The following is a 23,269-nucleotide window of genomic DNA, read 5'->3' as shown; positions in this document are numbered from 1 at the left end:
TAAAAAGCTGTGCAGTTGCTGAATCTGTCACTCATTTTAGTTCAAGAAAGTTTCACGAGACATCAGACCTATGCTCCTTCCAATTTGCACAAACTAGAAGTCAAGTCTACTTTATGCAAATGAGCTCTGGGGTGTCGTGCCGCAACATAGCTCGAAAACACACTGCAATGGAACCAGCATGCAGTGCAGTGCATTTCACATAGACAATGAATGGGATGCGAGAAATAGACGCATCCTGTAGACACACACTATGAGTCTATTCCAACATTGGTCTTTCAAAGTTCAGGTCGAATTATCACAGTAGTTGGTGTGTTGAGCCATTTTCAACCTAATAAACTTTTAGAATTCCGTTAGAAATGTTGCAGTATACACACGTGGACAAAATTGTTGGTACCCCTCAGTTAAAGAAGGAAAAACCCACAATTCTCACTGAAATCACTTGAAACTCACAAAAGTAACAATAAATAAAAATTTATTGAAAATTAAATAATCAAAATCAGCCATCACTTTTGAATTGTTGATTAACATAATTATTTAAAAAAACAAACTAATGAAATAGGGCTGGACAAAAATGATGGTACCCATAACTTAATATTTTGTTGCACAACCTTTTGAGGCAATCACTGCAATTAAACGATTTCTGTATTTGTCAATGAGCGTTCTGCAGCTGTCAACAGGTATTTTGGCCCACTCCTCATGAGCAAACAGCTCCAGTTGTCTCAGGTTTGATGGGTGTCTTCTCCAAATGGCATGTTTCAGCTCCTTCCACATATGTTCAATGGGATTCAGATCTGGGCTCATAGAAGGCCACTTTAGAATAGTCCAACGCTTTTCTCTCAGCCATTCTTGGGTGTTTTTGGCTGTGTGTTTTGGATCGTTGTCCTGTTGGAAGACCCATGACCTGCGACTGAGACCAAGCTTTCTGACACTAGGCAGCACATTTCTCTCCAGAATGCCTTGATAGTCTTCAGATTTCATCGTACCTTGCACACTTTCAAGACACCCTGTGCCAGATGCAGCAAAGCAGCCCCAAAACATTACTGAGCCTCCTCCATGTTTCACCGTCGGGACAGTGTTCTTTTCTTCGTATGCTTGGTTTTTGAGTCTATGAACATAGAGTTGATGTGCCTTACCAAAAAGCTCCAGTTTGGTCTCATCTGTCCAAAGGACATTCTCCCAGAAGCTTTGTGGCTTGTCAACATGCATTTTTGCAAATTCCAGTCTGGCTTTTTTATGAGTTTTTTTCAGCAGTGGTGTCCTCCTTGGTCGTCTCCCATGAAGTCCACTTTGGCTCAAACAACGACGAATGGTGCGATCTGACACTGATGTACCTTGGCCTTGGAGTTCACCTTTAATTTCTTTGGAGGTTGCTCTGGGCTCTTTGGATACAATTCGAACGATCCGTCTCTTCAATTTGTCATCAATTTTCCTCTTGCGGCCACGTCCAGGGAGGTTGGCTACTGTCCCGTGGGTCTTGAACTTCTGAATAATATGAGCCACTGTTGTCACAGGAACTTCAAGCTGTTTAGAGATGGTCTTATAGCCTTTACCTTTAAGATGTTTGTCTATAATTTTTTTTCGGATGTCCTGGGACAATTCTCTCCTTCGCTTTCTGTTGTCCATGTTCAGTGTGGTACACACCTTTTCACCAAACAGCAGGGTGACTACTTGTCTCCCTTTAAATAGGCAGACTGACTGATTATGAGTTTGGAAACACCTGTGATGTCAATTAAATGACACACCTGAGTTAATCATGTCACTCTGGTCAAATAGTTTTCAATCTTTTATAGAGGTACCATCATTTTTGTCCAGGCCTATTTCATTAGTTTGTTTTTTTAAATAATTATGTTAATCAACAATTCAAAAGTAATGGCTGTTTTTGATTATTTAATTTTCAATAAATTTTTATTTATTGTTACTTTTGTGAGTTTCAAGTGATTTCAGTGAGAATTGTGGGTTTTTCCTTCTTTAACTGAGGGGTACCAACAATTTTGTCCACGTGTGTAGATGTTTCATTTCAACCCAAAAAAACGCCCACATTGAAGCGTGCAGGAATACTATAAAATTATCCGCCAGGCATGTTTGAAGATGCATAAAAACATCTAAATGATAATTTGTGCTCATTGTGATTTCACATAATTTGAAAAATTAACAATAATTGAATACACAAATGTTTCTTTTTAAAAAGTTGAACTACTAACTGCAAGATGCTTCATACTTCGCTATAAGCTCAGTGCATGTGCTATACATGCTTAAAATTTCAACATCACACTCATATAAACTGTATGTTGGACTAGAATTGGTGAAATTTCCAAATGACGTGCGATGTCACCTCAAGCTCAGATTTAAGGTGAGCACATAGAAACTCAGACTCTACAGATACTGTACATCACATTGTACACAGAAGATTATACATCGGGGAAAAGTAAAGAGGACCGAAACACATTTTTAAGTACACTGGGTTTGGTTTGCTCCTGAAGACATGAAAAAAAAAGATCTGGTTCTTCCGCTGCTAAATGTGCTGTAGCGAGAAAACAATGCTCATGAGAGCTGTAAGAGTGAGCCAAAACCAGCATTTGCTCTTAAGCTTTATGCAGCAGAGAAACTGTAGGATTAGACAACAACTCTCCGTGGGTTTGTCTCTTAAATTTAGCTTTTCACATAGTCATTTGACCCCTTGTTGATACAGAAACATCTTAAGCTGAGGTAAAAGTAAGCATTTGCTTGTCTGGAAACTGACACATTTCATGTTTCAGATTATTTGCAGGGGAAGCTGAACCTTTTGTTCATTTAAATGCTTTCCTTCAACCAGTACAATCACATAGACGCTAATGAAATCACAGACGTGCATCTATACTTACCTTTTATTGTGTAAGGCTGTTTTTTTTTTTTGTCTACGTTGATGCACCATCCACATTCCTGTGCAAGCACTCATTAATTTCCATGCAATTAATTTAAAAAATAATGCCATTTGTTTTCCCAGTGGAGGTTTCGGTGACGTTGACGGTTTATTTGTGTCCGTGGATGCATCACCAGCCAAAAAAAACTCAGAATTATTTAACCATGTGGCTATGGAATTTCCCTCTTCTGGATTACGTGCATGTGTTACATTATACAAAAGTGGTCACATCCCTGTAGTTTGCTTCAAACACTGTAAAATGCTGGATGTGTGGATGCTCTCAACGTGGACAGTCATTATTAGAGGTCACAGCACCGCTACCTCTGCTCACACCCACTATGTACTAATCGCTCCCTGGTGACTTTTTCCTCCCACTTTTGTCCAAAACTACAGGAATAATAAATACAGGAGATGAGTACTGGAGCTTATGAGGCTAAATCTGCACAAAATGCGAGCAAAGATGCTTCAAAATTCACTCAGTTTTCAGTCTCTCAGTGACATTACCAGGGAATCAAGCTGCTATAATATGGCTCCTTATGATTACCAAAGTTATCCAAGGGACAAGATGACGTTTCCCTCGACTACCTATAAAAATAGACTTAAAATCCTCCACACGCCACCCACTTTCTTGTGGCATACTCTCATTTTTCTGTCTTTCACCATCCTTTCTTTCAAGATGCATATTCACCTTCCTGTCAACTTCACAAAATCTGGCATATATGGTCAAATTAAGCAGAAATAACAGCCTGAAAATGACAAAAAATCAGCATCAGGGGAAAGTGGAATGAATCAAGTCATAATTTCGACTCCAGAAATAGCCTGTATTGGAGCCTGGAGGAGTATGAAAAATTGTCATGTCACTCTGTTGTCTGCAGTTACTGTTTCCTTGTAAAGCTTACAGGAAACTCGGTGAGGTGTTCATCAGACCGCATTGGGTTTGGGGGTGTTACACGTCCATTAGGGCTGCGCTATATCTCTGTTAGCTCCAATCTGCGGTGAAAACCTGCAGCACTTACCAGCAGCCTGCAGCCTGTGTTGGCATCTCCCCAGAGAGACGGTGGGATGATCCTGACAGGCACCGAGCGTCAGAAACAATAGAGTCCTGCACTGTGCTGTTGTGAAAGCGGTGGCCGGAGTAATCAACATAAAATCAGTGTGGTGGAAGCTTTTTTTCCTTGCATTTTGAGATAATAGCATTTTTACGAGTTCGCATTCCATGTTGATTCTACACAGGACCTCATCGATGTAAGAAGCTGACCTAAGGAAGAATTCTCTGTTAGCAGAAACAGTATTTTGAATGGATTTAGTTGCATTTGTGATAAACTGTATGACCATTCAGCAAGAAAGATCCAGACTCAAACCCACCAGTCTTTGGATGAGGTGGAGTTTGAAAAAGAGCATATCTTTCCATGCACGGCTCAGATACAAGTGTGTGGCGTTGCTTTCTACAGTTATTAATACTTAAGTCTGCAATAATTACACTTTTTGGCCACAATGCAACAAACCGTTCAACGCTGTCTCCCTAAAAGTACATCATTATACAGCTAAAATGCGTTCTCAGTTACATTTTTGAAGAATTTTCTTCCAGTTTGGCAACAGTTTGAAGCAGTAGGAAGCATCTCCACTTTTAAAGAGCGACAAAGTCCATGTTAGGACAATGTATATAGTGAAGGATGAACCCTTTATGACATCACCCATAGGATAGTCTTGTTTTACCATCAAAGAACATAGAACATAACGGTTTGGCTGCACCACACTATCATTGCACTATAAAGGAAAAACACTCTAGCCTGTTTTTATGTATTTCTTTTAAACAATCACAGTCATCATAGGCAGGGCTACGCAAAGGATGTGTCCCTCAAAATACTGATGGGTGGAATCATTTTGGTGGAACATTTAGCAAGCACTGTCATTAAAATAGATAATTCACTGCCAAAACAAATTGCAGTACCACCTTACTGCATGGTGTAAATTCTTTGCAAAACTTTAAATTTTCAGTGGAGCGAATTGCTGCCCAAAAGTCTTTGTTTTCCATAGTGAAGAAAACTATGCCGTTTGCAGATGACACTGCCTTAGTGGGTCTCATATCGGACAATGATGAGACCCACTACAGAAAGGAGATCCAGCACCTTATTCATTGGTGCTCAGACAACAACCTTGTTTAGAACACTAGCAAGATCAAGGAGGTCATCGTGAACTACAGCAGGTCCAGGAGGACAGAGCATGCTCCTCTCCTCATTCAAGAGAAAGCGACTGAGCGTGTTGACAACATCAAGTTCCTGGGTGTCCACATTACATCTGACCTGACCTGGTCCCTGAACGCAGCTCACCTAAAGAAGACTCAATAAAGACTCTTCTTCCTTAGGAAGCTGAAATCTGGTCTCTCCCCTCAGTTCCTGGCAAACCTCAACAGTCACAATGGAAACATTGTGTCTTGGTGCAACAGTGTGGTACGGCAGCTGCACAGCTCAGAACAGAAAGAACTTATCCCAGGTAGTGAAAACAACACAGGAGATTGTGGGAAGTCCTCTTCCAGACCTGGACTCAATATATGCAGGCCGGGTCCAGAGGAAGGCCCGACGTGTCGCTGACGACCCAACCTGGGAAATGGACCGTTTGTTCTACTTCCCAGAACTACTTATTTAAGTTGCGGAAACGCATAATTTGGGTGAAAGTACACCCTTTTGTAACATGTTAGAACGGTTAGGATCTTCTATGCTTCCTAGGCTACCAGGGAGACGTGTGCTGTACCATTAAATATATGATTAGCTGGTTAAAAGGGAGTGAAAGTTGTAAAGAAATACAATAAATGGCAAAGATATGCTGATTAGAAATGGATTTGAGAATCAACACAAACACATTCTGGGATATAATGTGTTCCCCTTGAAATTGTATCGACGATGCAGTTTAGTTTTTAGAAGACACTGCACAACAATGAGCCAGAAGCAACACAACGCAACTACCAAGTGGCGATGAGTGCAAATATAGTATTTGGAACCAGATTTTCAGAAAACTAAGCAAATTAATGTACTCACTAATCCACTTTCCAACTAGTCAGATTCCCAGGTCACGTGCTCATAAAGTGTTCCTCTCACATTTTACCATGGCTTCATTAATTAGCGCTTAATGTTTGTGACACATCTCATCAAAATAATGAGACACCATGCATTATTAACGACGATTCGTCCTCACATTTATTATTCATCGTAGCTGGAGCCCAGAGGGGAGGCGCCCGGGCCAGAGTTTGGTGACCTAAAACTTCATTAAGGTAAATAGGAAGACAGCTCCCCACTTTGACAGCATCCGTCTCCCTGGTGTGGGTTTGCGGCGGGTCAGTCCCATCACGGCGGCTGATGACAATGCTGACGGAGGTGATGATGAGGACGGTGACGTACGGAGATGTGCATGTGCGTTTACAGTGAAATAAAAAAAAAAAAGAATAGTTCTGCATATGTTGGAGGGCTAAGGTAGAACTGAGTGCGACAGGACATGTATAAGACCCACTTTATCCCCCCACCCCCTGTGTGAATGAAAAGGCTATATTTGGAGGGAGCTGATGTCACAAGTGGTTTGAACAGAGAGCCTATAACTGTTGCAGCCGGCTTGTGTGACAGTCTGACAAACCTTGGACTGCTCCAGTGACAGATCAACACAACAGAAAGTGAGTAATGCTGTTCCTTTTAAGGCTTGAGTGTCTCTGTTTTTTTGTTTTTTTTTTAACGGGACTTGAGTTTTAGATGCATGTTAAAGGAGCACAAGAAGAAATTGCAAATGTTTTTAGTTTGTGTAAGTATAGTTTTCTTGCAATATTTTGCCAATGCTCAGCCTCTTTCAACATTTACTTTTCAGTCATTTAAACAAGCATGTGCTGTGCAAATAAATAGAATTACTGTAAATTATAAGGTTTGCAGAGGAACTATGACTGGATCACAGGAAAATATGCACACGTGGAGGCAGAAGTTTAGAATTTCCTAGAATTTCATTGTCTTTAATATAATATAATATAATATAATATAATATAATATAATATAATATAATATAATATAATGTAATATAATATAATGATTAGCATTTTGGAATGGAACAAATATAACTACAACTGTGATTTCAAATTAAATAAAATCTGATTATCCTCATTTTTTAAACCTATCAATGATTTACATGCTTTTTAAATCTGCTTTCCTGCTTCCTTACCTGCTTTTCTTTGTCTTACGTGGCAGTTTCATTAAATGTCTTTGGTTTTTGTAGCACTAGTCATTAAAAAACAATTAGATTCAATGATAGTTCTCAAAATTGTGTAGCTGATTTTAACTGATAATGAAAATTAAAGTTAATTGTGGCCCCAGTTGTGTATATTTTTTTAGCAAAGAGGAGATTTAAGAGAATATTAATAACATTTAAGTTCAACTGGTTATAGCTTGGAAGGCATTTGTGGGTTAATTGAAATATTGAGCACATAATCATAGGTGAGTTATTTCTCACAATTTTCTCTCGTAATTGTGCCTCTGCATATTCAGAATTTTCAATATTTTATTACTTTGCTTCATTAAAATCTAACATATCTAACATTATGCACTGATAATGTACTAGGATTCTTGAATTTCTGTGATGCTGCTTGCCTTTCATAATAATAAATGAAACTTTGGTGCATCCGTTGTGTTTATGCAGGGAATCTCTCTACACTATGTATCACTTGAGGGTACCTGTGCTTCTCCTCATGCTGCTTGTGCTGCTGCGCTGTGTCACAGCTGCTCCAAATTACAGGTAAGCAAACAGTACAGAATTTAAACCGCAACAAACAACCTATTTTTCCTTTTTCACTTTGCTCACTTCCTAGTTTAAAAGACTCTTAACCCCCAGAAACCAATCTAGGAGTTTAACTCGAGGTCAGCCGTTAAGAAGGCGAATTAAACCTGTAATGTTCTCTGCGAGTTGCAGCAGGATGCAGATGTTTAAGTCTGAAGGTGGATTGTACTCATCTGCTGCGGGAAAGTGTTTCATTGTGTGGCTCGGGGGAGGCAGGGCTAAGTGGCCACTTTCTCCTGCTTGCTCTCGGGGCAGATGCTTTGAAGAGGCCATCAGTGGCTATCACGGTGAATCGGTTTGACTCGTCTCCCTCTGTGATTCAGGTACTTCAGTCCCAGTTCATCCAGCGAGCAGGAGAGTGCCCTGCCAGACAGCGAGGGCTGGTTGCTGCCGGGGCTCATCTCCAACCCGTTCCTCGGACTCATGGGTTCACGGCCACGAAGGGGGCTCACAGCCATGAACAGGTACTCCTCCTCTTCAATATGTAGATAATCTTCCTGCTTTCTTGTGATGTTCCCCAACACCTCTGCTTCACTTCCACCCTTCTAGTCACCATATAGAGAAGAGAAAGTGCAACACAGCCACCTGCGTCACCCAAAGGTTAGCAGACTTCCTGGTGCGGTCCAGTAACACCATCGGTACCGTTTACGTACCAACCAACGTGGGATCGGCCACCTACGGCAAGCGGGACCTACTGCAGCCTCCCAGCTACCTGCCTCTCTAGTACCGATCAGCCCTCCCAGTGCTGTGATGATGAAACCATCATCTTATGTCACATTGATTGTGAGAATGACATTAATAATGCTGACACCGATGGCAATGATCACTGCGATCAGTTTTCTTGGTTAGTTTTAAGGAAACAGTGCCTTTAATTTGAAATCAAAGTCATTATGTGTGCGTTTCCTTCTGGCTTTGTGTCTGTTGTGGCTCTGTTAATGCTGTTCCACATGATGTGAATGTAAAAGAAAAACTATGAAAAACAGTACGGTAATTAAAAAAATGACAAATAAAAGACAACACATTTATAGCTGTATGAAATACATGTTATCTGTTGTTTTGATAATAAAATTGTAAAAACAATATATTTTTAAAAAATCTTCATGTGTTTTAAGCCACATTATTGCATACGATGACAGCTGCATGTTACATCAGATGTGTTCATTAAAATCTGTTCCAGATTATATTAGAAAACATTCACTGTGTGCATTTAGGTCAGACAGCAAACAACGGATGAATGTCATATTGTCATGTTCTCACAGTTGCCACAGGTAACCACAGAGAAATCCCTGATTGCCTCCTACAAATCACATGTATTTAGTGCTGACCTGCACATCATTGCAAGCCTGAATCTCTGCCTGGGAACGTAAAGACATTTTAAGACATTTGGTGTGTACATACAAGTAAAACTACAACAAAAAGGTGCAAAATCACAACAAAATGACACAAAATTGTCACAAAAAGAAGCTAAATTACTATTAAGACTCTCAATTTCCAATAAAACAGACTCAAAATCAACATAAAATTACAGAAAATCATCTTGAAAGATTCACATCAGCACAAACAGACAGAATTCTGACAAAAAGATGCAGAATCACCTAAAAATAGACAAATTACCACTAAGACTTAAAATTACCAATAAACGACTCAATATCGACATGAAAAGACATAAAATCATCTTGTAAAGATGTAAATCAGCACAAATAGACACAGAATTACTACAAAAATATGCAAAAGCAGCACAGAAAGAGTCAAAATTACCACAAAACTTGAAATTGCAAAGAAAAGAAACAAAATCACCACAACTAGATGGAAAATTGGCACAAAAAAAGGAAAAATCACATTTTTGTCACTATATGTTGTTTAAAAAAAACCATGAAAATGCGATTTGAGAATTAGAATACACAAACTGTTGCATTTATTTCTATTTTTAATATCAGTGAGTCTTTGCTGTCCATGTGTTTAATTTTGATCAGGCAGTAGGGGGCAGAAGCAGATCATTAGAACAATAAGAGATATCCCAGCCCAGTGTTTCCCTTTTATAACTCCCTGTCCTTCTTCAGTCTACAGTGCATTTTTATTCGATTTTTGTAGTTTAACACAACTTAGCATCACACTGTCAACCCATCTGAATACACACTCACTACTGATTATAGTGATAACTAGTTTTGTTTGCATTATTCACTGGCTTTGTGTTGTTTTGATGTTTATCTTTAAAATAAATCTGACATTTTTGTTAATTTTTCACTCTACATCTCACTAACTTTGTCATGACTTTGTCTATTTTGCTGTTTCATTGTGTGTATATATTATTTATGCAATGTATAAAGTTGTATCACATTTATACTGAACACATATTCAACATTTATCTACTTGAATCACACAATGCACCATTTAAAGTGCTCTAATTGAAATTTATTGTTTGATTTGTTCTCGTTTATTAACCTTGCCAGCAAGTTGATTTCTCGCGATATTTGTGAGTACACAAATCTCTCAAGAAACCATCTTGCTCCGCTCCCGCATTCACTGTTCGTACAGAGCCAAGTTGGCACGGGCCAATCACGCAGCAGTATTCGTGTGTGGGGCGGGATATCCGGGTGTGAAGACGACACCAAGCGCCAGTAGATCAAAACAAACACGGCAACGGACGACAACGATTGTGTAGATGCTGCTATTAAGTCAGTTTTAGCTGAATCTCCTATCGCTTCTTTGAAGGAAGAACAACGAGAGGCGCTTTGCGCATTTCTGGATGGTAAAGACGTTTGTGCTTTTTTAACTACGGGTTTTGGTAAGAGTTTAATCTACCAATTGGCTCCGCTCATTGTGAAGATCCCGCGAATGGCTAAAAACAAACCTGTCAGAGGCGGGACATACTGTTGCATTGTCCAATCCGTGCCTCTTTCCTCCGAACGGATTTACATGGAGCGGTCCCAGATTGATATTGTGGAGTACTATCAAGTACTACACAATTATTAATCTGGCTATTGCCAGGTTACTCGTTTATAGCTCTTTACCAGACATATTTGGCCAGTTCTGCTTACAATCTTGCTCTACACTATTAAAGAAATAACAAAATTCTACTTTTAATGCTGCCACCTGGTGTCTGCTGCAAAGAATCTATATACAAGCATTAAACTATATATAAATAGTCAGAATTGTACTCTCAGTTACTTATCCTGATGAAATTACCTTTAATTGGCTTATTTGGGTAATTGTTGCAGTGTATGACCTTAAAGAATTTAAAGCTGATATAAAAAAATGTTTCTGATCACTGAAAATAAACATAAGACTAGAAAAAAGGTGTAGAATATTGGCTTTATATGCATTTTTATGAGGATTTTGGTCCTCGAGTCTTTCTGAATGTTGTGGAAATGTGGATGAGTAGTAGCAAAAAGAGTCAAGATACAGCAGTATTTGTCTTTGTAATTTATAAAAGAATAAAATGAGTAACAACTAGATGAGCCCTCAGTAGAGGGCAGAACCACGCCCTCTGCTGGCGAAAGCCCTGTCCTCCCTATACAACTGATGCAATATGTATCAATTTTGATCATCGTACGTATCTTCCTCCCTACTTGATCTGCTGACCTGTAACTCCACGACTGAGCAGGGGACCTTAGACTGATCTTCAGTGCCAAGTTTGATTATCCTGACTTCAGCGGTTGCAGAGATATCGGACCGGACATAGCCACATACATACATACATACTTACCCAGCCAGATACCGCACCGAATGCAATAACCCCGCCGACGTACCCGTAATAACAAAGAAGAGAAATGCAGACTGAATATTCCAGCTGAAGGGCAGAGCTCTGACACCAGGTTCATGTTCAAAAGTCTGACCAAGATTCAAACAACAAATGCAAACTTATAATAGAATCTGTCCTTCACACAGCACAGCTTTGCCTTTGTCATGAAGATAACACACAGTCTTGGTGTTATAAGACCTTGGTGCTTGACGCTGGTCATAACAGAAAGACACACCACAGCAAAATAGTAGAAAACATATTCACAATCAAGTCTATTAAGTGTGCTGCACATTGGAGTAGTGGTTAGCACTTTCACCTTGCAGCAAGAAGATCCCCGGTTCAAATCCCGGCCTGGGCCTGGGATCTTTCTGCATGGAGTTTGCATGTTCTCCCTGTGCATGCGTTGGTTTTCTCCGGGTACTCCGGCTTCCTCCCACAGTCCAAAAATATGCTGAGTTTAATCGATTACTCTAAATTGCCCGTAGGTGTGAATGTGTGTGTGCTTGTGTGTCTGTATATGTAGCCCTGTGACAGACTGGTGACCTGTCCAGGGTGTCCCCTGCCTTTGCCCGAGTCAGCTGGGATAGGCTCCAGCACCCCCCGTGACCCCAGTGAGGATAAAGCGGTGTATAGAGATTATGTACTATTATGTGCTCTGATTAACAATCATGTCCAGACTTGTGATTGTCACATTACAAATACAATTCATCCAAGTACAAATGAAATTTTGTTATAACACTGAAGATCTTAGAGAAGGCCGACTTTACAGAATGGAAAATCATTTTAAACTACACAGCATTGATCATTTAGGGAATTACAGAAATAAATACTGCTTTTATACACACTCACTGACCACTTTATTAGGTACACCTGTTGAATTGCTTGTAGAGGGCCATAATTCAAAGCCTTTAGACATGTAGACGTGGTCAAAACAACTTGCTGAAGTTAAAATTGAGCATCACCATGGGAAAGAAGGAGGATTTAAGTGACTTTGAACATAGCATGATTGTTCCAGTGCCAGATGGGCTGGTCTGAGTGTTACAGAAACAGTTGATCTACTGGGATATTCACACACAACCATCACAAGGGGTTACAGAGAATGGTCTGAAAAAGAGAAAACATCCAGTCAGCAGCAGTTGTGTGGACCAAAATGCCTTGTTGATGTGAGAGGTCAGAGGAGAATGGACAGACTGTTTGGAGATGATAGAAAGGCAACAACAACTCAAGTAGTCACTTATTAAAAATCAAGGAATGCAGAATGCCATCTCTGAATGCACAAGAACCTTGAAGAAGGTGAGCTACGGCAGCTGTCAGCTAGGAACAGGAAACTGAGGCTAAAATCCGCACAGATTCACCAAAATTGGACAATAAAAGAAAAATGTTGCATGATCTGATTAGTCTTGATTTCAGCTGCGACATTCACATGATCAGAATTTGGCATAAACAACATAAAAGCATGGATCCATTCTGCCTTGCATCAACGGTTCAGGCTGGTGATGGTGGGTGTAGTGGTGTGGGGGATACTTTCTTGGCACACTTTGGGCCTCTTTGTATCAATTGAGCATCGTTTAAATGCCACAGCCTACCTGAATATTGTTGCTAACCATGTCCATCCCTTTACAGTGTATCCATCTTCTGATGGCTACTTCCAGCAGGATAATGATTCATGTCACAAACCTTATACCATCTCAAAGTGGTTTCTTGAACATGACAGTGAGTTGACTGTACTCCCTTGGCCTCCACAGTCACCGGATGTCAATCGAATAGAACCTTTGGGATGTGATGGAACAGGACATGGGCATCATGGATGTGCAATCAACAAATCCGCAGCAACTGCGTGATGCTATCATGTCAATATGGACTAAAAATCTCTGAGGAACACCTTGTTTGAAGTATGCCATGACGAATTAAGGCATTTCTGAAGACAAAACTGGGCCCAACCTTTTACTTGCAAGGTGTACCTATTAAAGTGGCCAGTGAGTGTGTTTGACACACATATAAAATAAAGTGAAGTCAAGGTAAAAGGGAACAAAAGCCATCATTTTAGAAGTAGCAGGCTTTCAATTACGTGAAGAGCTCCACGGATGACTGAAATGCACCCACCAAAACACGCAGGTTCACTTTTCCTCTCTGCATCATAAACAGTAATGTGTGCATTGAAAGCATCTAGTGGTTATTGAGCTTCCTTGTGATGGCAGAAGTGTGATCACATGCACTGTGCTCCTGCAGGGAGGTTGCTCAGGGTAATGTAATGAAAAATCAAGAGGGGAAGTATGACGCACAGCATTAACCTGCATTTGATTACCGGCGACCCGATCATCTCAGACACTGACATCAATACTCCCATGCATGGTTAACACCTGCATAAAAGGGTTTTCAAAAATAGAACAAGTGCTGGCTTTTTGCTGACGAATCCAAAAAAACAATGCAGCCATTATCTGACAGAGAACGGGGATCGTGTCAAGATCTGTCGATTACTTCATGTAAAACCACAAATGGCTTCAGCTGCTGTGTGCCGCTGAGTTGTTTATCACACCAGTAATTAATGTTTTGATGGAATTTTAGATCTGATTCATGACCACATTAATCTCTGACATTAAAGGTACAGTTGGGATCCAAATATAAACCAGAAGGTCACGCTGACACGACAATATATGACTTCAACCTCCACTGGAATTGACTTACATCTTTCACAGTAATACACACACTAATGCAGGTGACCAAATTCAACTAAAAATATTGTTTTCTGAAGGTGTAAATTTTATTTTCTGTCGAATATGACTCTTGTTTCATGGATATAAACAACAAATGTATAGAAATAGCATATTATATTGTCAAGCACAGTGTTTCCCTGCATGGATGGCCCAACCAGATTGAGTAAGAATTACTGAAAATTATAATGGAATTCCTTCAAACACACGAAATGCTAAATTTATTTTGAGAACAGTTATGACATGATGCATTTAGATTAAATTTACGTCACAAATGTAGGTCTGAATTTGTAATGCCACTGATTGTAATTTTACTGGCAGTGCAGATAGCTAGCATTATAATGGATAGATACATGGATATAAAGTGAGTTTAGCTTGTTTTAAGAGGTGGTGAAGAAGTTAAATAACATATAGAACCCTTGCTAATTGATTTTTAAAATATAACATGATGTATCTAAAGTGTTTTGAATTTAATCTGTATTTTACCAGGTCAGACATGAAGAAGAACGTCTTATTTTGAAATGACAGACTGAAGAAATTACATTTTAAGTGTCATCAAGAACCTAAATGATTTCTGCTGAATATCCTTTTCTTCAAGCTTTTTCTCAGAAAAGAGTCAGAGTCAGAAAAATATATGATTCATGTGCTGCATTTTAAGTTATTGTTGAGTAAAAATAAGAACGTAATAATTTATTCCTATCTCTGTGTGGTTGTTGTTGTATTTATTTATCTTTACATAACTAAAAGACGATTATAAATTACAAAAAGAGAAAATGCTGTGCCAAAACAGTTATCATCCTCTGAAAACTCATAAAGCTGCTTTTATCTGGATCAAACCGTTATAATGTGCAAATACAGAGAATTTTGTTAGTGTTGAGCTAAAACGAAAGGTGTGTCTTTGTTTAATTTTAGGGTTTGCAGTTTAATCACTAATGATACTTCAAAAGTACAGAAAATACCATAGTATTGTTTCCAGTGTTAAGGCTGTGTGGGTTTGGTATGTCTAATGTCCACATTTCTACTTGATAACACACTGTATGCGAAGAAATGAGTTCATTTTCAACAATCATATTGGCTGTAAAGTTTAAAATAAAACCCCCTTTTAATTAATAACTAATTCAAAGAAATGTTTTAATACTTTAATAACATTTTAGCCACGGTGTAAGGACTGGAAATGCTTTTTGGAAAGTAGAAACCTGAATTTCATCTACGTTCTTTAGAATTATGACCAAACAGAACCACACTGTTTATAATGTAGGTCATAGAGCAGGTAAAGTAACACAACACACGGGGATGATTGCAAAATAGACAGGCATAGACAAAAAACAGCAATGGATGTAAATTAACAGGGTTATATAAAATATATAAAAGTTATCAAAAGACATTCCTGCCTCCATTGACAGCAGGTGTCACAAATGCATTTGTGTTGCAACTGTTGAAGCGCGTTAAAAATTCCCCTGCTGCTTGCCGTAGCTAATTGTAAACACGGAAGTAGGGCTCCTTCAGTCTCGTGCTAAAACCGGCTAGCTACCACAAGAGGCACTTGTTACTGAAACATATTTTGGCACTCCAACCACTAACTAATTGAGGTTTAAATATGTATATACGTCGTGCTGCAGAAAAATGAAGAGTCTGAGAGACAATTTGACTACTTTTCGGCGCCTGGAAGTGCTCGGATAGCTTGTGTTAGCTAGTTAGCATTTGAGTGGAATGGCAGAGAAAAAGGAGAAAATATTTCAGTTTGTGATCGTAGGAGGAGGCATCGCGGGTGTGACATGTGTTGAGCAGGTGAAATGAGTTAATGATAAAGAATACTTGAACTCTGTGGCTCTGTAACCTAAATATAAAGGCTTTTACTGATGCAATACGTGTCATGTAACTTTAAACGTGCTCTTCATTGACAGCTAACATCCCAGATTCCTTCAGCTGATGTGGCTCTGATCACAGCAGGTCCACACATCAAGGCAGTGACCAACTATAAGCAGGTTAGAGGGGTGATGATGATGATGAGGAGGGTTAAAAGTGTTTTTTTGTTTTGTTTTTGTTTTTTTGCTGGCCATATCATTACACATAGATACAACGACCAATAAAATACCTCACAGATATGAGAACTTGTTTTGATTTTAAGTTACTTTATATTAATGTACAACTGAACAGAAGTATCAGACCAGCAAGCAAATGGTCTTGTTTTCTGACTCAGAATAAGTTATAAATCTAATTTCTGACTTACTAAGTGATGAGAACTGTGTATTTTTCCATTGTTCTCATTTGAAAGGTGTCCAAAACCCTTGAAGAGTTTGATGTGGAAGAGAAACCATCCAGTGTTCTGGAGGAAAAATTTCCCAACCTGACTGTCATCCATTCTGCTGTCAAATCAGTTCACACAGAAACACATGTAAGGAACTTTTTTTTGACAGAAGAAAAAAAAAATCTGCCCAGATCATCTACTTGCTCTAAGTATTTGCAGATCAAATATATGCAACAAATATAACTCTATAATGCAGTGTAACATGATACAGGCACTGATTTACTGCAACATACCTCCATAGAAACATTGTGATTATTATCTGTCTACTGTCGCCACCTTGTGGATGCGTTGTTATAATGTGCGGTCCAAGTTCAGTGCGACAAGACTGACATTACAACTACAAATTTGGCAGTTTAATATCTAAAATAATGCCTCCAATTTCTAAAGAAACATCACTTACCTAAACAAAAAACTGGTGAAACTTTTTGTGAAAATGAATCACTATTCCTTATGAATTCTGCTCTCTTCCTCAGTCTGTAGAAACCACAGACGGTCGGGTTTTTGGTTATGAGAAGTTGTGTATCTGCAGCGGTGGCCGACCCAAACTCCTGACCCAGAAAAATCCTTATGTGCTGGGGATTCGAGACACAGACAGTGCCCAGGTACAAGCCAGTGCTTCTGGATGTTTCTGTGGTTATTGATGTGCAGGTTTGAGATTCATGAAGACACTAAACTAACAAGACTTCAAAAATTTGTGCAAAAAAAAGAAACTTCTCTGTTGTTATGTGTTGTTCTCCATTTGCTCCTCTCTTTTCTTTGAATCTGCCAACAAAATATTCACTGCTAGAAACTACTAGACACTAGCTTTGCGTACAAAACTCCATCAAAAATTTATCTACAGCAACTCCTGTAATATCTTGGATTTAAAAAAAATAAAATAAAGGCACATTTTGTTGTTTATATTTATTTATTAATGGCTTGAAATCTGATACACTTCTGGATTATTTACACCCAGGGAAACATGAGATGTATGTGTGCTAATGATTGAAATTGCCGGTTAGTTATGACAGTCGAAACAGTTACCTTTTGGGTGGAGGTTATACAACATGCTGATCAGTTTTCTCTCTGTTTGTGTTTCAGGAATTTCAGAAGCGTTTGTGCAAAGCAAAGAGAATTGTTATTGTTGGAAATGGAGGGATTGCTTTGGAATTAGTGTAAGTCTACTCCAACCAAAATGTTGAAATACCACGAAAAAGAAAATGTCTATATGTTTTCTGACTGCAACCTTCACATATTGATTATTTTTTCACGCTGTCCATTCATCCATTCGGTGTTAATGAACATATATCGATTAGGTATGAAGTGGAGGGCTGTGAAGTGATCTGGGCTGTGAAGGACAAGGCCATAGGAAACACCTTCTTTGATGCTGGAGCGGCACAGTTCCTCATCCCATCCCTCGAGGCTGACAAACCAGAGGTAGCTGCTCCCTGCAAGAGGACTCGCTACACTACAGAAGAACCAGCGCCTGGAGCCTCACAGACCTTCACAGCAGGTCTGACAGGAATTTTCTCTTCTAATTCCTGTATTTCAAGGCGAAATCCTACTTCGCCATCATGCTTTTCTTATTTTTTACCCTCTGAACTCCAAAACCTGTCGGCAGGTTTGAAAGGCATGTTGTCTTTCCAGAGTTGGAATTTCAACTGTCCTTGACATTAATTTCCTCTCATGAAACACAACCAAATCTAAGCCTAAAATCACGGTCTTTTATTAAAATCCATTTATTCTGCTTGTTTCATTGAAATGTTTGCCAAAAATAAAGCATTCGCAATAACTAGATTCTGTAAACTAGGAAACTGTAAAGGTAAAAATCAACATTTGTGGTTTCACCTTTTGTCTGAACAAAGAACTCAAAACTACTGTATTAATAAGACAGACATGATGGATGTTTTGAACTCGGCTCTGTAAAAACTGAAATGTTTTGCTTCCTCTTAGTGCAACTGAGAAGCCATGACAGACTCGGCTACGATAAACAGCCTTGTGACAAAAATTGAGGAACTTTTGGCTGAATTTCAGGCTGTGCTTAAAGGGAGCAGATAGGGAACGAGGATGAAAACAAATTAACAATATAAAAAATACTATAATACTAAGAAAATCTAGACTATAAATCCTTTATTTAAAATACAACAAGTATCATAATGTGAGAAAATTGAGCAGCATCCTGTCAGTTCACTTACAAAACCAGGAATTTAAAAAGAAAAAGCACACTAAGAAATGTGCAAATCAGGAGGAGGAGGGCAGACAGCACTCAGATGTACTTTTGTGTTTGTTTACTCTCAGATAGAAGTTCACGAGGACATGGTTCTGGTCCTACAGAGCCAGGCAGTGCTCTGGGTCCAGACTGGCATGAAGGAATTGCTCTTCGAGGAGCCCAGCAGGTAAGACAGTTTGTGCACGTTTGTTACCTTTATACACGAAGGTCAGTGTGTTTCTGTGGGAAACGGCTAATACAATGTAAAACAATCACTTTTGACCTTCTGTACTGTGTATATTATCTTCCTGTTCCAAAAAGTCTCTTCACTTGGCTGGTGTGTGCTCAGGTTTCCCGCAGAGTTTCAGTGGAATACCAGTGCGAAGTGGAAAAGATCCTCACCTCTGAGGAGCTCCTCAATTCCCCACAGCAAACACTAAGACCCGAGAGCGGTGAGAACTAGATTTGCTCCTCGGGCTTGTCCTCTAAATGCTCCCACCCCCTCCTTTTTTTTCCTCCTCTTTTTTTCTCCTCCTCCACTTTTTAATCCGTCTGGCTTTTCTTCTGTCTCAGTAGGATCCTGGCCAGTTTACATCCAGCTGACCAATGGCAAAACATTTGGCTGCGATTTCATTGTCAGTGCCACCGGTGTCGTGCCAAACACCGAGCCATTTCTCCATGGCAACAATGTAAGAAAACTCATCCATATGCAAACTAGAATGTATTAGTAAGTGTGCCAGTGCTGTGGGGATCTTCAGGCCTTGGGGACACTGTTGCTTTGTATTAGTGTTAAACCCAATCCGGCTGTTTGTCAGTCATCGTATTGCCACATGTCTGACCCGATATCATGAAGATGTCACGGTGCTGTTGTTGATCTCATGTCTGCAGATTACACACACCGTTTCGTGACAGCTCCTAATATGGGACAACATTTTCCTGCTCCAATTTCTGAAGCACATAAAAGGCTTTTACCGATATAAATAAAGAACAAATGAGCTCTCATGCGCTCCTAATTGTTTTAGCTGGGATAACAACACAGAGCCTTTTTGTTCTCATGTGAAATCTGCTTTAACCTACAATCTTATTTGTCTTCCTAATTGGTAAAGTGGATTTAATGCTACCAGATGTCAGTATAGGACAGATGACCTGTCATTGCTCTGGTTTCTAGCCTCTGGGGAAAACCACTGCATCAAAAATCAGAAAAAATTGTACAGCCAAGTGAGCTGGCACACACAAGGAATTTGTCTTGGTAACTGAAATTTACAGTGCTCACAAAAAGTTAATTGGACAACAAGAATACAACAGGGTTAGTAAGTAATAAATAGAAGATGTAAATCTAAAGAGCTAATAAATATAACAATCTAAAAAAGGAAGAAATGCTATATAAAGACATAAAAATAGCTTCAGCCATGTTGCACATATTACAGGTGATCTATGAACAGGACGAAACATTACAGGTGAATAAATAAAAGTGGAATTTACACTCTAAGTGAAGAGAAGTGGCATTATATTTACATAACAAATGAAATAAATTAAAATATTGCACATGAGTATTAAAGAATTGCACATAGAGTATTTTACATGAATTGGATGGGTTCTAAATTAGTTTAAATTCTACCGTAAACAGTTGATTTTTGACTTTTTTGTCTGTTGTTGTTCAGTATCTCCCTCCCTAATTCCATGTTGCTTTTCTATGAAATCTTTACTTTCTGCTGTATGTGTTTAGTTTTCAGTGGCAGATGATGGCGGCCTGCAAGTAGACGATCATATGATGACGTCAGAGCCAGATGTGTACGCAGCAGGAGACGTTTGCACTGCATGCTGGGAGCATAGTCCGCTATGGCAGCAGGTAAACTAACTAATATCCTATTAATATATGTAGAATGACATTATTTACTTGAAGCCTTGCTTCTTTATGAGGTTATTAACGTTGTCCTGTGTGCCTGAACAACAAACTGAGTACTGCTGGATGGTTTGACTTGAGACCAAAATAAAAGGTTGAGCAATTTGTTTTGATTTTAGCCAGGTTGGCTGCATCGTCAATCACGTTTTTGCTTTCTGAATCAGAGTAAAACCAGTTATTCCAGAACACTTAACAGCTCATCTGATCCTGTCACCAATAATCAACCAACCAACCCAACTCCAAAACCCATCAGTGTGTGAAAAATGTCTTTAAAGAAGCCCAGAAATGACGTCATTTATCCGAACCAGAAAAATCAGAACATTTTCCAATGATCCTTGAACTAATCATGTGTTACATATATTTGTTAAGGAAAATGAACCAATTGTAATAGAAAATATAGTCTTAGATTGCAATCACTTTATTCTGCATGTCTCATTTAAAAAATAAACCCAAAAATAAACAGTTTGAACAACCAATTTCTGTAAGAAAATGCAAGATTCTGCATTTACTGGTACATCAAAATAGGTCATAAGATACTGAGCTGAGACCAACAGTCATGTCTCACGAATTCAGGGTCTTTTCAGTGGAACTGAACTGAACTGCAGGCTGTGCGAAGTATGGAAACCAGTTAAAATGTACCTCATAAAATATCTGTAGTATGCTAAGCCACCATGAAAGGGACTTCTCTCTTCTAGCAACAGTTGTGCTGTTTCCATAGAAGTGCAGGACTTTAGAATGCAGTAGAAATGAGCCCACACAAGCAAAAACTGCCCAGAAACTGCTTGGATTTAAACACAAGTATTTCCAACCTTTAAGTGAAAGAAAAAGAATAAACCGATATAATATATTTCATATAATTTCCTCCTCCAGTGACACTTTATTCAGGCAGTTAGAGTCTATATAGAAGATGAGAAGCTAAAAACATAATGGTATACATTATGTTTCCTGTATTATGTATATTAAATGTCATACTGTGTGTTGTTTGCAGATGCGTCTGTGGACTCAGGCCCGTCAGATGGGCTGGTACGCAGGCCGCTGTATGGCAGCAGAGGCCCTGTCAGAACCCATAGAGCTGGACTTCTGCTTTGAACTCTTCTCCCATATCACCAAATTCTTCAACTACAAGGTCAGCACCGTTTTACTGCAGGGCATTTAAAGTTATTCAACTAATAACCAGTTTGTTAATCATCTGCTATTCAAACTGTAACTGTTTTTTATTACGTTCAAGACCCATGAAGGTCATTTCCCCAGCACCAGAGCCCCCTCTTTTTCTGCCAGTCGACTCATTCCCAGCATGCTTGAACAACTTCCTGTCTTCTGATCTGTCCTCAGGTGGTCTTGCTGGGAAAGTTTAACGGGCAGGGGCTGGGGCCGGACCAGGAGCTGCTGCTACGCTGCACCAAGGGCCAGGAGTACGTCAAGGTGATGATGTGGAAGGGACTAATGCTGTGATAAGATTTTATTGCGTTGGTGTGTCTGCTGTTTTTATTTTGGCCGTCTATTGGGTCATTTCATCTCACACCATAAACTGGTGACAAACTGCATAACTCTGCTCTACTTGGCTGTCTGTCAGTGCTTTTGTCGCCCGACTTATCATAAAATTCTTAATCAGTTCTGAAAGTTCAACAAAAATAGCTTTCTTTCATTTGTTTTCGAACAAAGTATTTAAAATTTAAAAAGCGTTCTCTATGTTTTGTTCTGTATTCTTGTGACATGCAGCCACATATTTTTCTAAATAATATCAGCAGTTGATTCCTGCATTATTATTTTTTTGTTTAGTGAAGTCAAAGATGGGACTTTTCATGAAGATTAATTGCATTTTTTTTCAGATTTCAACCCACCAATAAGCAGAGATTATTTGATCTACCTGTCCAGTATGGGAGATTAAACGTGCTTAAAGTGGGTCCACAGCAATTTAAAAATAGATATATTTTCCAAAAGCTTGGGATATAGCAAGCTCAAATTATAAAAATTATCTTTGTAAGTATCCATATTTTATGTTATACGAATTGCAGGCAAATCGAACAGAAATAATTGCCAAACTGATGATTTGCGATGGAATGACCCTATTTCTATTTCTGGCTTATTTTCCTGACAAGAAAGGCAAGAATTTGTTTCTTTGTATGCAGATTTTGCAAATCCTGCATCTCATCGGAGCAATATTTAAAGATGAAAAATTGAAATGTCATTGCTATAATGAACAACATGTCTAGTCTGAGCTGAAATCAAAGACATAAAATCAACATAGTACAAAAGAAGAATCATTTCCAGATGTCTGTGAAAAAAATAGAGGAATTAATCCTGATTTTTTTCCTTTTGTCCCAGGCTGTGCTCAGCGGAGGCAGGATGGTGGGAGCGGTGCTGATTGGGGAAACAGATCTGGAAGAGACTTTTGAAAACCTGATCCTGAACCAGATGGATCTGACGCCATACGGAGAGGAGCTGCTCAACCCCAACATCGACATAGAAGACTACTTCGACTGAGCTTAGACTTTGGGATATCTCTGCAGGCTGAACAATTATGCAAGGTAGAGGACAGTGATGAGGAAGTCAGACTGGAAGAATGTCTAAGGAAACAAGTCGTGCATTCTGTCACGTCTGTGCGATGTGAGAAACAGATTATTTTGCTGTTTGTAAATCAAAAATTTCATTTTTTTGCTGTAACATTAAATTATTTGCGGAACCACATGTAGTAAATTGCTGTTTGAATCA

The 23,269-nt window shown here is 39.1% G+C and overlaps 2 protein-coding genes across 3 annotated transcripts; both read left to right on the top strand.

The window, feature by feature from the left end:
• The first annotated feature begins 6,375 nt into the window (after positions 1 to 6,375).
• LOC110967881 (calcitonin gene-related peptide 2) lies at positions 6,376 to 8,787 on the top strand. The gene is made up of 4 exons (XM_022217631.2): positions 6,376 to 6,560; positions 7,568 to 7,663; positions 8,029 to 8,169; positions 8,255 to 8,787. The coding sequence occupies exons 2-4, from the start codon at positions 7,584 to 7,586 to the stop codon at positions 8,427 to 8,429; spliced, it is 396 nt and encodes a 131-aa protein (XP_022073323.1). The 5' UTR covers positions 6,376 to 6,560; positions 7,568 to 7,583; the 3' UTR covers positions 8,430 to 8,787.
• A 6,845-nt stretch (positions 8,788 to 15,632) lies between these two features.
• Positions 15,633 to 23,269, top strand: pyroxd1 (pyridine nucleotide-disulphide oxidoreductase domain 1). Of its 2 annotated transcripts, none has more exons than XM_022217972.2 (13): positions 15,633 to 15,946; positions 16,063 to 16,143; positions 16,434 to 16,553; positions 16,940 to 17,068; positions 17,547 to 17,620; positions 17,762 to 17,958; positions 18,744 to 18,841; positions 19,004 to 19,106; positions 19,231 to 19,343; positions 20,381 to 20,503; positions 21,546 to 21,683; positions 21,890 to 21,979; positions 22,883 to 23,269. In XM_022217972.2, the coding sequence occupies exons 1-13, from the start codon at positions 15,869 to 15,871 to the stop codon at positions 23,039 to 23,041; spliced, it is 1,503 nt and encodes a 500-aa protein (XP_022073664.1). In that variant the 5' UTR covers positions 15,633 to 15,868; the 3' UTR covers positions 23,042 to 23,269. The 2 variants fall into 2 exon arrangements, with proteins under 2 accessions (XP_022073664.1, XP_022073654.1); XM_022217962.2 differs by having other exon boundaries at positions 19,228 to 19,343.

This window comes from Acanthochromis polyacanthus, chromosome 1 (genome assembly GCF_021347895.1).
Source record: "Acanthochromis polyacanthus isolate Apoly-LR-REF ecotype Palm Island chromosome 1, KAUST_Apoly_ChrSc, whole genome shotgun sequence".
Lineage (NCBI taxonomy): Eukaryota > Metazoa > Chordata > Actinopteri > Pomacentridae > Acanthochromis > Acanthochromis polyacanthus.
This window is presented reverse-complemented; position numbering and strand designations above follow the sequence as displayed.

Bases quoted from the DNA above. Each gene is read 5' to 3' on its own strand.
- LOC110967881 (XM_022217631.2), top strand. From the start codon at position 7,584: ATGTATCACTTGAGGGTACCTGTGCTTCTCCTCATGCTGCTTGTGCTG. The intron at 7,664-8,028 runs GTAAGCAAACAG...TCTGTGATTCAG, and splicing joins ACAGCTGCTCCAAATTACAG to GTACTTCAGTCCCAGTTCAT. The intron at 8,170-8,254 runs GTACTCCTCCTC...CCACCCTTCTAG, and splicing joins GGGCTCACAGCCATGAACAG to TCACCATATAGAGAAGAGAA.
- pyroxd1 (XM_022217962.2), top strand. From the start codon at position 15,869: ATGGCAGAGAAAAAGGAGAAAATATTTCAGTTTGTGATCGTAGGAGGA. The intron at 17,069-17,546 runs GTACAAGCCAGT...TTTGTGTTTCAG, and splicing joins GAGACACAGACAGTGCCCAG to GAATTTCAGAAGCGTTTGTG. The intron at 21,684-21,889 runs GTCAGCACCGTT...ATCTGTCCTCAG, and splicing joins CCAAATTCTTCAACTACAAG to GTGGTCTTGCTGGGAAAGTT.